Raw genomic sequence first — 11,802 nt, 5'->3', positions numbered from 1 at the left:
GCCTCCTTTAGGGAACTATGAAGAATCTTTACAGAAATTAAACTAACTCCTATTGAAAATACAAAGAGATGAGGAGGAACTTACTACTACAAAAGAAGAGCATCCAGTTTGATTGGAGATGCAACAACGAATGCATTGCAATCAATGTTTGCATTTGGTGATGTTAATATCCATGGTGGCTACAGACCAAGAAGGCACAATATCACAAAAATGCCGTCTTAAAGCCTGAGAACACAAAATAGTTTTTTATTTTTTTTTAAAAAAAAACAACGGTAACCATCGTAGTCATACCTTCCCAGGAACCAGAGCATTTCTTGAAAGCATTCTGCTAGTTTGATGCAGCCACTCACAGTACTTGTTTCACAATGCTCCAATGATAGTAGAACTAATCTAAATAATTTAATTTTCAAATTCAACAGATCATATCTATTTATACTATCATATTGAACCAATAGTAAAATATTTTTTCACTTATAGTAGAACTCTAAATTAACGATAAATATTCTATGGATGATATGATAAGTAGTAGAATTCTAACTAGAGCACCGTAGACATAATCCACTCACAATGCACAAACATGTATGACATCACATAATGCAGATATATGTAATAGCTAGTTTTATATATACCTGCTGGGACATTTTATTCTTTTGTTGGTTCGGTGTACAAATTTTGCCCCCATCCCTCCAAGGGTCCAACAACTTCACCTTTTTAATTCAAACGAGTTTAATTCGAGGTAAATTACCTATATTCATTTCATGTTTCCTCTGTGTCGAGTATCTCACACGTAAATTTCATGTAAAATTCAGTAAAATGTTTTTCTGTTACTTTCTTGCACCCACTCACAAACATATATTTGACAAAATCATGATGAAAGCCTCAAAATACCATGTATATTCAGCAGTCATATCCACTCACAAACATCAAGGATCATCATCCATACTGAATAATTAATCAAACGGAAGAAACTCCAGCGACGACGAGGCCCATCCAGAAATTCTCACTAATTTGGAGTAGGCCCATTGATGGCCCACATTACCAGGCTGGAGGGCCCACTTGAGCCCAACAGCAAACCAAGTTTAGCCCTGTAGGATGATTAGAAAGTTTAGAAAAGGCCCTTTTGGATAGGCCGATATCCTGCCACATCCACAGTCAAAATCACAGCCCATACAAATGGATGGGCCCAGATGGAGGCCCAAACAACCATGTAATAATATGTCAAAAGCAGTTCAACTCAACAGGATTGCCATGTAATCCCAACTAGGACTAGGACTAGGACCTGGACCTGGAATTAATTGTCATGTTATATTTATTATATATATGTATACTGTAAGCATATACATGCATAATTGTATGAGACATTGACACATACATACATTGCCAATGTATTCAAGTTACACAGCGAAAAAAAGTCAAGGTAAAAATATCATAATTGACTGAGCATATATGCTAGGTAAAGTAAAAAATGAAGTGTGATGTTTCACATCTCAGGTATCTGTCTATATATCTATCCATGTATTGATGCTGTTCTAGTTTCAGTATCTGCAACAGGATGCCACCCCAACTCTGCTCAGCAAAAGGAGGCCGCTATGCTTTTTCTTTGGTTACTCTCAAGCTAATTAAAGATCAGAGTATAGCACAAACAAATGATGGTGCCTTCACTCCTGTGTAAAGGAGATTCCAATTGACCCACTAAACAGCATGTAGAACCTATAATGCGAGTCAGCTTAATTTCTCCTGTCATGCTGTCACTGTCTGTACTAGGAAGCTATATATGGAATTCCTGCAACATCATACAAAAAAGGACCAGTTGATATGAGGAAAAAATATTTATGAAAATACATTGATACAAATTTCTTGCATTTATTTCAAAGCAAAAGCAAAACTCATGGGCATTTTAAAACATGTATTTATTTAGTATGATAAACCATATAAACATTAGTTGTGTTTCCTTATCGTGGCAGTTTATAGCATCAATCTGTGGAATAAATGGACTTCATGGGGCTAATGGTATGAACCCGAAAATAAAATGGAAATGCACTTTTCCTATGATAAAAGCAATCGAGGCATGTTCAGGGAAATTCTGTGGGTTATTCATGGAAGTACAAAGAGATGTGAGGAGGAACTTACTACAGAGGAGGAGCTTCCAGTTCGATTTAAGATATGACTAAGAATGCATCGCAATCAGTTCATCATCTTTGCATTTTCTGATGTTAATACCCATGTTGGTTTCAGATGAAGAAGGCACAACATCACAGCAATGCCTTCTTAAAGCCTGAAAATGCACAACAGTAAATAACAACAATAAAATTGTCTATAAAAGCTTTCCCTGTAAATTCACCCCCGACCCTGTAAATTTCTCTACTCTGTCTTTTCATTTTATTTTAACTTGACAGTCTTGTAACACCTAATTTCTATCAATGAAATGGCTATAAGGTAGAGCTACCTTACCTTCTTATGTCAAAAAAACAATAATAAAATTAATGTACGCACTGAAATTTAAGCCAGGAAACCATCATAGTCATACCTTCCCAGTAACCAGACGTAATGGCTCAGATGTCACTTTTATTTTATGAATATTCCCCAGTGGAGTCAAGTTAGGCAAGCATCTTTTAGGTTGCTGCCTACTGTAATCGCTTTTGATCTTGCCTTCACCGGAAGAAATGCTTTTGAGGAAGAAAAGAGCAGCTCTTTTGCATTCATCCCTTGGATAATGCTTGGTATCAAACATAAAAACATCGGTAACATTGCGACCCCTTTTCCATGGCACAAATGTTTTCTGCACAGCAAGGAGATCAGGAAGCAAGACATTCCCTTTGTACACCTGAACTGAATAGCCCCAAGCTATTGATACAGTAATTGCTTTCGAATGATCATAGCACACTGTCTGTTGAAGGATCCTTGCTGGATCAGCATTGGCAGCTCTGAAGAAATGCTCCACCGCTGATGCACGATCCATACCAGGGTAAAGCGGATAGACATGATCAAGGTGGTGCAACGAAACTAAAGGAGTAAGTGGATGAGCTCTTAGGAGTCCAGATATGTCCCCATGAAGATCGATCTGGATAAAATAAAAGCAACACAACATACAAGTTAAGGATCATGCCTTTTCCGTTGCATAATTCAAGTAAATCTATGGTCAAGCTTCATGTCTATGAGTCCTTAAGTTAAGGATCATGCCTTTTATACTGACTCTTTGGACATAATGTTTGACTAGTTGTTTATTCAATTCATTAAGTAACAGAAATAAATGTAACAAAAGGAAATAGTTTCTGCTGCCTATTTCAGTAACAGCCATTAGTTGACAACATCATTAAGATGCCATTTTGACAGCATTAAGATAGCGATGTCGAGAGCTTGAGATTATCTGAAAGGGATGTATGGCATGTGGACCAAAGCACCCACTTTCAAGTGACCTCACATCAAAGTTGATGCACCAGCACGGATCACTAAATCCAGTGGGCAGTGGCAAGGATTTCGTATTGACCCAGCAATTCGTAGCTGTAGTGGGTAGCCAGTACCCATCGCTTCTGTATGGTTCCATGTGTATGTACACTTCTTGAGAGCACTCTACAGGATTGGTGCGGTGTGGTTCTGCATTTCTTGAGAGCATTCTAAAAGGATAAGCCTTTTCTTGAGAAGTCTATGTACGGCACAAACCTATGCAGACAACAATGCACACTGACATTTTTAGTGGAAGCAAAAGGTATTCTGAATGCAGACAGCTCAAGGCTCATAAGACTTGCTTCCATCGAGGGCGCAATTTCCTTTATGCCAAGCAAGTTCAACCGTAACCTTGGATCCAACAATTGTTCTTCCAAAAATTGATAAGTTAGTATCAAAGACTACCACTGCCATCTTTTCGCTTCTATTTATGCTTATAAGACAAAATTTGAATTTTCAACCTTAAATTTGAAGTATATTTTATGATTTTTTTCATTATAGTTTATTTTTTAGTTTTGGCTTTAGAAAGTTAAAAACACGTATATAAAAATTTTATTCACAAATAATTTTTCATTTACAAATATAGCATTCAGGTTTTTCCAATCACCCACCTACTTATGGCCTCTGAACTACAGTCTGACTAGACTTGAGAAGGCTGAACAGAGTACAGGAAGCAACAGGATTGTACTACATAATGACTAAATTATTAGAGAAGAACGACCATTGTTACAGATAATGCCATGATAATAGTTGAGGCGCAAGATAAGATTTGTCTAATATGGTCAGGCATGTCCTCAGATAATTCCCCCTCTACTCATCTGTCAGGTGTCAAGTGTACCAAATTTTGCTTAAAAATTCCATTCTTTAACGATCCACTAGTATCTATCAATCTAGTACAATGGAATGCACCACACTAGCAGATTACTGGATGGTCAGTAATTAATCCAACCTAACATTCCATTAGGATAAATGTAGCATGTTGATGCTGATGAGAAGGGGAAAGAGAAACAAAAAAAGAGGAAGCTTTGAGAAGAAGGTGTTGGTGCACCTGGTGGAATCCAGGCTCGTGGGTGAGCTCGACGCCGAGCTCGGCGACGCAGGCGTAGATCCTGGCGTCGCTGCCGTAGAGGTGCGGGTACCTGAGGATGCAGGAGTCCAGGACGCGGGCGAGGCGGGCGGCGAGCGGCCAGCTGACGGCGATGCCGCCGCCGCCGTAGGCCATGGCGAAGCCGTGCCAGGCGTTCTGCGCGGCGGACTCGGACCGCGCGCCGAGGTACCACGGCTCGCGCCAGTCGTACCGGGAGAGGGTGTGGAGGAGGTTGGGCAGGACGAACGCCGTGTCGTCGTCGGCGAGCACGAGCCACCGCGGCGGCGGCGGCGGCGTGCTGCCGCCGCGGGGGCGCTCGAGCTGCAGGAGCTCCTTGGCGATGCGCGCGACGCGGACGGCGGAGGGGAGCCCGCGCGGGTGCGTGTAGGGGAAGCGGGAGGCGTCACTGGAGGAGACGCAGACGCGGAGGTTGGGCGGCAGGGACGCGGCGGCGGCGGCCGGGGCCGGGCCGTCGAGGAAGAGGTACGCGCGCGCCGGGGCCTGGAGCCAGAGGCGGAGCAGCGGGAGGCGGAGCGGCAGCGTGCGGCGGGAGGAGGCGATGCCGAACACCACGTGCTCCATCCTCGTCGTCGGAGCCTGCTCCGTCGCGGAAGAAGACGCTCGCCGCGGCGAGTCGTCGCGGCGCGTGGCGGCCGAGGCGGTGGCGGTGGCGAGGAGGGAAGCGGGCACGAGGGGAGGCGGCGGGGCGGGGCGGTGGCGGTGGACGAGGAGGAGGAGGAGCAGGAGCGAGAGCAGCGGGAGGGAGAGGAGGAGTGGGCGGAGAGGGAGGCGCGGGCGCGACGGCGGCGTCGCCATGGCGCGGACGCGGCGGCGGAGCGAAGTGTTTGCAGTGAGCCGGGAAGAAACCCAACCGTCTCACTTCTCCACTTCAAATCAAAACCATTTGTCTCCCCCTCTTCACAAATACTCCATGTTTTAACAATTTTAATAATGATGTCGTTAACTACTTTTATATACTTAACTATTCGTCTCTGTCCTATTTAAAAGTATTTAGCAAATTATAAAAATTATAAGTTATAATTAGAATATACCTAGTAATAAGTCCAATCACAACAGAATAAATAATAATTATATATTTTTAAATAAGACGAATGTTTAAATGTATGCCAAAAAATAATGAGTTAAAATAGAAAGGAGTACTATAATAAATTGAAGCGTAGTGGAGTCTAAAATTTTATGTAATCCTTGTGAAATATCTAAGACAATATAAACCTATTTTCTATTACATAAAACATAGTAATCATAACAACATGTATATCATTATGTATGCGCATATCCGTAGTATGCAGTCTTAAATTGGGTTTAACAACACAGTTGGATAACGATAAATATCTGATTTAATTATATTTCTATATTCCTATAGAGAAGATAGTATTGGTGGTGAAAGATAGTGAATCTTTCATTTACCTCACCATTAGCTCTCTCTTACTTTTTTAAAAGGAAAAATAATTGAGACCTAAATATTAAACCTTTTTAATAAATTCACTTTAATAACATACTAATAATATTTTTTTAATAAAATTTAGTTGTAACATACGGTCGGTATGCAAACATACATAAAGTTTAAACGATGTAATATTTATGTACACTAGAATATATAAACCATGGTCAACTCAATAGAGTCACGTAACTACCAATCCACAAATCACACCTCGATGTCCCTCCACATATATGTAATATTTTCACTTAGTGTGATGTAAACCATATGACAAGTTATGCATCTAAAACTAAAACTTTGATATATAGGACGCCACAAAAGTTAGTCGTCAAAACTCAAAAAAAGGGAAAAGAGTTGGCATGTGAGCCTGTGATCATCGTTGCCGTGCTCCAGCGTGTGCTCTCCCTTGTGCAGTTGTGCATCAGTTTCATCTTTTACCATGTGATTCTACTTGCTTTTCTGCTTCTTTTTCTATCTTTTTTTTTCTCCTGCGCTTTCAATTAGCTACCCAGCCTAGCATTATCAAACGAACACGCGTATGGTTAATGCTGGTTCAAACAATTCCATGTGCAGCCGAATGGCGCGAGGAAGAAGACGACGACCTGACGACGCCATTTTTGGCGCCAAACGGCAACCGCATCACCGTTCATCCATCCAGAACGAGCTCCTCTGATTTAAGTTAGAGTGACTGAGATATAGACTCATACACGATAGGATCTACTGTCAACCATCCACGTCTCTTTGACTTAAGTCAGAGGAGCCGTAGTCGTCACCGTCTACGTTCCAATGGCTGCTCATGCTCTGGTCTCTGCATATATACGACTAATCTTACACAGGCAGGCCAGCATAATTAATCATTTGGCTGAAATGATTTTGGAGCTAGATGATGATGATATATATCACAGCAAACTGTGTCAGAATAAGAGCATGCACGATTTGCTTCAAGCATGACGATTATTGGTTTAGCTGGAATAAACTAATTACCACCAAAACCTGTTGGGAATTAATGGGAATGCATAATGATATGATGATTTCACAGAGCTGAAACAAATGGAGAGATTGAGTTTACTCCAGGAAAAATGATTAATGAAACCAAGTCATCCACAACATCCTCAGGTAAGTTGTAATGATTAACATTCAGCTAATAAACCACTTGAGACTGTTGAAAAATCAAATCGCAGTTCACTGAATCACTGATAATAAATCGCCAACTCGGCTTATTAATTAATAGTATATCATTGCTAATTCACTTTTGTTTCTTGCTTGGGAGTTGGAACTACTGGCTGCTCCACTTCATCAAAACGCCATATATTGCCATCCTCGGTGCAGGCAAGGATTGTGCTGGAAAAAAAACATAACAACACATTTTTATGCAACCTAGAACAGACCATAAATAAATAAATAAAAAAGATGCATCAACACAGTGCAAAGGATAGGCTAGCTCCATCACAATTAATAAGCAGAGGATAAATGATACTTAGTAGAGTAAATTTAATAAAATTGAAAATATCCATTCAAAATTATCACTTTGATGTCACTTTAGTTGGACATTTCACAGAGCTACAATAACAGTGAACTACTTTATAAAAAAACGGTAACTTTTATTCCATGTGTGTGTTTGGGATGTAGGCCTACCTTGCAACATTACAAGTATTATATGTGTGCACGATAGGTGGACCCGGTCTACCAGTTCAATAAAGTTTGTTATTATCGTTGTAAATTTGTGAAATTGCTAGCTAAATTTGCAGCGAAATAAGTTTAGACATAATAGTAGCGGTTTTCTGAAATTTGGTACACTGATTCAAGCTTGAATTTGTACCGCAACAGGATGAACAGAATGAATGTAGCAATGTACCTTCCATCAAAAGAGACTGCAGTTTGCCTTATGGCTGATTTCAGTTGTGGATGGCTTAGCCTGCAAATGATGGTTTGCACACATGAATAAGACATGACGATGATGAAAACAACTTGAGTTCTTGCAGTTAATAATATTACCGAGCAATTAGAATAGGAGGGCTGGCCTGTATTTCCCAGATATAGATTTTACCTTCACGGTTGCCTGTTTCAATAAGAAAATGATTATCCTCCAGCATTTGACATTTTTCTAAATATCAAAATCAATACTAAGATTATTCATTTCTTTCCAAAGAAGACATTGTGCTGTGTGAAATTAATAGACAGTTGTAACAGTAACCGAAAAAAAACGATTCATCAACTCTGACAAAAAAAAAGATTCATTAAGTAAACATTGCAACATTAGATATTACCTATTGCCATCTGATTGAAGTGAAAATCACATGAGAATTTCATGAACCAGATGTTACAGTCTGGCACAGGGTACTTCTGAAGAATATCAATGTGACCCTACAAATGAAAAGAAGAATATTTCTTCTTAGTGGAAGACATTTAGTATGGTAGGGACACTAAGAAATAAAGTAACATTTTTACTTTCAGAAAATCAACATAGCTAAAAGTATTTTGGAATTTTGGACCAGTAAACAAGGTCTGTAATTGTAGAAAAATTAAATTATATATCACCTCGCTGGGACTTTGTTCTTTTGTGATCGGTTCCCACAGCACAATTTCATTTTCAACACTCTGCAAATTCATAGTGGCACAGATCAGATTTATTAATCTAATGATTTGAAAGACTGTTCTTGGTACAGCCTAGAAATTTGCAGTATCCGTATGAATAGGATACAGCCATGACATAATCACTTGTAAGAACTAGAAATATTGGCTTCAAAAGATTAATAACAATTTTACCCTTATGAATAGGATAAAGCCACGATATAAAGATTTGAGAGCAATAGAAATATTAACTTGAAAAGAATAATAGTAGTAACAAATTTACCTTCGACAGGATTAAGTCCCCAAGCCACCTAGTACAGTCCACATAGTTAGAATGTACTTCAGCAACCAGGACCTGAAAAGAGAGATATGATAACCATATTAGGTATAAATATCATTATGTAACAAATTATAGAACAGATTCAGATATGATCGGCAGATGGTAAGCATACCGGAAATTGGACAAATTTTGTTGGAAATTTTGATGTGACTTCAGTCCATGAATAAGACTTCTCAACATATGGCCAGAATTCTATAGAATTCACATACTTTCACTCATAAGCATTAGTCAATTATTAAAAAAATTTAGTTACCATGAAATGGATCACTAACCTCTCATTGACCAGATTTTCACAGTGTTGTCCATGCCACAACTTGCAAAGCGGTAGATATCAGATGTGTGGAAATCCTACAGCAATAATATTAATTATGATTATTATTCACACTCCTACTGTAATGAAAGGATGCACATAAATTCAGTGACCAAGGACCAAATATTTAGTTCACTCCTAGTGAAATGAATAAAAATCAGATCTGGTCAAAACAAAAGGTGACACCAGAAAATCTGGAGAAATGCTGTCTTCAGGATAATTTCAAGTTAGTAGAATTACAGTAGAAAAAAATCGCCGTAGATGAGACATAATCAACTTACAACACCAAGAACTTCATGCCTGTGACCTACTCCAGCAAAAACCAAAATGCAGATCCCTGTCTGCACATTCCACAGCCTAATAGATTCATCCTAAATAATTCCATGGGAAACAATATTAGTAAAAATAACAATTAATGTAGATATCAGATTCAGACAAAGTAATCTTCCAACCTTGCTTGCAGAAATGATGAGTGAAGGCTTCAGTGGTTGAGATTTTATTTCATTTATTGAACCACCATGTCCAATAAGACTCTGTAAATTTCTCATAATCAGAAATAAGACACTGCCCACACATCCATTATATACTTGGTATAGGATGATAAATAGTTCATGTGCCAATTTTTTCACTAGGCATGCTAAAGACAAATTAGGGTGCACATGACTCTGGTTTTGCACCTAAGGGCCCACTCTTTTTAGTTTCTTCACTGGATTATTATTTGCTCCACATCTCTAAAAATTTGTTTTCTCAAAAGAAAAAGGAACTTTCTTCTATCATATAAGAAACTGTTTTGAGAAAGTTATAAATTTAGCTTGACACATATTACCGGGGAAATAATATAGAATGATGCATAGTAAAAGTTAATCCAAGCTTGAAGAAGTAATGACAGAGAAAATAATATGGCACTACTAAACCTTACTCACCTTATGCACCTTCTCAGTGGCACAGTTGATGACTCGAATGACTCCAGTGCTTCCTGCAGCCACTAACAATGGATTGCCATCAACATCACAAGCCCAGCTCACAGTGAAGAATGACTCATTGTTCTGCAAGGCAATGAAGACCCACACCATCATTAGGAAAAGGAATGCCATCAAAGCCTAATTAATGAAAATAACACAATGGAGATTGCTGCCAGAGCTTACATTGTCATCAAGATATCCTTGCAAAAGAGCAAAGTTACCATTCATGAGGCAGCGGTAGGTTGACAGCTGCAAGGTTCACGAGTGCACACCACCTCAACATACACACATTGAAATTAAAATATATGCATAACCCTATCCATTAAAATATATTTTCTGAAAAAGGAAATCTATGATCCAAATATTCCCTCCCCTATTGATAATTTGATCAAAATTTACAGAAAAATTGTATTCTTTTTAAAAATGTATTATAGAGTGTAAAGTGAATGCAAAAAGTCGGATTAAAAAACCTGTAATTCCAATAGAAGAATAAGGTAAAATCCTAAATTTCTATCAAATTATATAAAAAAAATAAAATGCTACTACTTCCCTGTTAAGATCTACATGGCACCCCATAAGAAATCTTACACGTGGACCACAAGCGGTGGCGAAGACATCGTAGTAGCGAACATCGAGGAAGTTGAAAACGATAGCGTAGACAGGTCGCTTCCCCTCGGTGTGCTTGTTGGTTGCCTTGTACTCTCGCTCCTCGCTCGGCGTCAGCGACCCCACCACCTCCTCACATCCCAGCCCCTCTAATGGCACCAACTTTGTGATCCGCGCAGGAAGCGGTGGGATGGTCGGAAACTTTTGCACCGTTTCCTTGGCATCTGTCGCTGAAGATGGACTTTCCTTGGCATCTCTTGGTTCAGAAGCAATGGCAGAGGCGGTGACGGAGGGGTTGCGATGCGTATAACGGGGCGGTTTGGCATCATGCGGCGCCGCACTTCAATTCAGATGTTGTGGCATTAGATGTGTTTGAACCATTTGTGGGATATGTATCCTCTAAAAAAATGTGCTATATAATAAAACCACTTACTATTTTCGAGACGATTTGTGGTTCTTGTTTGCGGGACCCGTCTTTGCTCGCGGCTTATCCATTTTGAGGATGCGTACTTTCTATCACAAGCAACGATAACAATCTCAAATATCGCTTTGAGTTGTACTCGCTGCTCAAACGTCTTTAAAAATCATGAACGATGATAGTAAAACAAAGCAAAGATTTCAAATAAAAAGAAAAGTGCGGTACCTCTTGCTTGGACAAGGGGAGAGAAACGCTCAGGAAGAGAGGATGGGATGAAATGGGAATAGGGAGCGGCGGCGGGCGGGTTGGAAAAGCAACAATGACATAGATATCTTTTATAGGGAAAAAACCCTAGGGTTTCTAATATTGAATGGGCTAAATGGGCTTTTAAATAGTATATATGGGCCGTCCAATTTTAAAGAGTACTGGGTTATGGACTTATGTATCCTCCGTTTCATACATATAGTAGGCTTGTGGGTAGCACACTTTTTTCTATAAAATTTACATCTTGTAAGTGTGATGGAAACAAACGCTACGGGTTATATTCTAATTGCTTACTTAGCTTACCTAGTTAGCTAAGCAATGGTAGATGTGATGAGGTGTCA

At 39.5% G+C, this 11,802-nt stretch overlaps 2 protein-coding genes across 2 annotated transcripts; both read right to left on the bottom strand.

Moving 5' to 3' along the window:
* Window positions 1-1,313: 1,313 nt before the first annotated feature.
* LOC102709196 lies at window positions 1,314-5,450 on the bottom strand. The gene is made up of 4 exons (XM_006659746.3): window positions 4,493-5,450; window positions 2,528-3,061; window positions 2,131-2,275; window positions 1,314-1,783 (listed from the first exon to the last, which is right to left on the bottom strand). The coding sequence occupies exons 1-3, from the start codon at window positions 5,345-5,347 to the stop codon at window positions 2,168-2,170; spliced, it is 1,497 nt and encodes a 498-aa protein (XP_006659809.2). The 5' UTR covers window positions 5,348-5,450; the 3' UTR covers window positions 1,314-1,783; window positions 2,131-2,167.
* A 1,614-nt stretch (window positions 5,451-7,064) lies between these two features.
* Window positions 7,065-11,274, bottom strand: LOC102708917 (polycomb group protein FIE1-like). The gene is made up of 14 exons (XM_015840001.1): window positions 11,213-11,274; window positions 10,762-11,119; window positions 10,357-10,422; window positions 10,135-10,257; window positions 9,664-9,744; window positions 9,493-9,582; window positions 9,174-9,249; window positions 9,014-9,093; window positions 8,845-8,916; window positions 8,529-8,588; window positions 8,258-8,354; window positions 7,986-8,049; window positions 7,846-7,905; window positions 7,065-7,331 (listed from the first exon to the last, which is right to left on the bottom strand). Exons 1-14 carry the CDS (start codon window positions 11,272-11,274, stop codon window positions 7,232-7,234), a joined length of 1,389 nt encoding a protein of 462 aa, XP_015695487.1. The 3' UTR covers window positions 7,065-7,231.
* Between the last annotated feature and the right edge of the window lie 528 nt (window positions 11,275-11,802).

Source organism: Oryza brachyantha, chromosome 8 (assembly GCF_000231095.2).
Source record: "Oryza brachyantha chromosome 8, ObraRS2, whole genome shotgun sequence".
Taxonomy (NCBI): domain Eukaryota; kingdom Viridiplantae; phylum Streptophyta; class Magnoliopsida; order Poales; family Poaceae; genus Oryza; species Oryza brachyantha.
The sequence above is the reverse complement of the archived record's forward strand: the minus strand, read 5'-3'. Positions and strand labels throughout refer to the sequence as shown.

What these genes read in the sequence shown, in the direction of transcription:
- LOC102709196 (XM_006659746.3), bottom strand. Translation starts at nt 5,347, where the DNA reads ATGGCGACGCCGCCGTCGCGCCCGCGCCTCCCTCTCCGCCCACTCCTC. An exon ending in ACGAGCCTGGATTCCACCAG is followed by an intron (nt 3,062 to 4,492) that starts GTGCACCAACAC and finishes TATTTTATCCAG; the next exon opens with ATCGATCTTCATGGGGACAT. An exon ending in TACGTCTGGTTACTGGGAAG is followed by an intron (nt 2,276 to 2,527) that starts GTATGACTATGA and finishes GTGCATTTTCAG; the next exon opens with GCTTTAAGAAGGCATTGCTG.
- LOC102708917 (XM_015840001.1), bottom strand. Translation starts at nt 11,274, where the DNA reads ATGGATAAGCCGCGAGCAAAGACGGGTCCCGCAAACAAGAACCACAAA. An exon ending in CCACCGCTTGTGGTCCACGT is followed by an intron (nt 10,423 to 10,761) that starts GTAAGATTTCTT and finishes TGAACCTTGCAG; the next exon opens with CTGTCAACCTACCGCTGCCT. An exon ending in TCATCATTTCTGCAAGCAAG is followed by an intron (nt 9,583 to 9,663) that starts GTTGGAAGATTA and finishes GGAATTATTTAG; the next exon opens with GATGAATCTATTAGGCTGTG.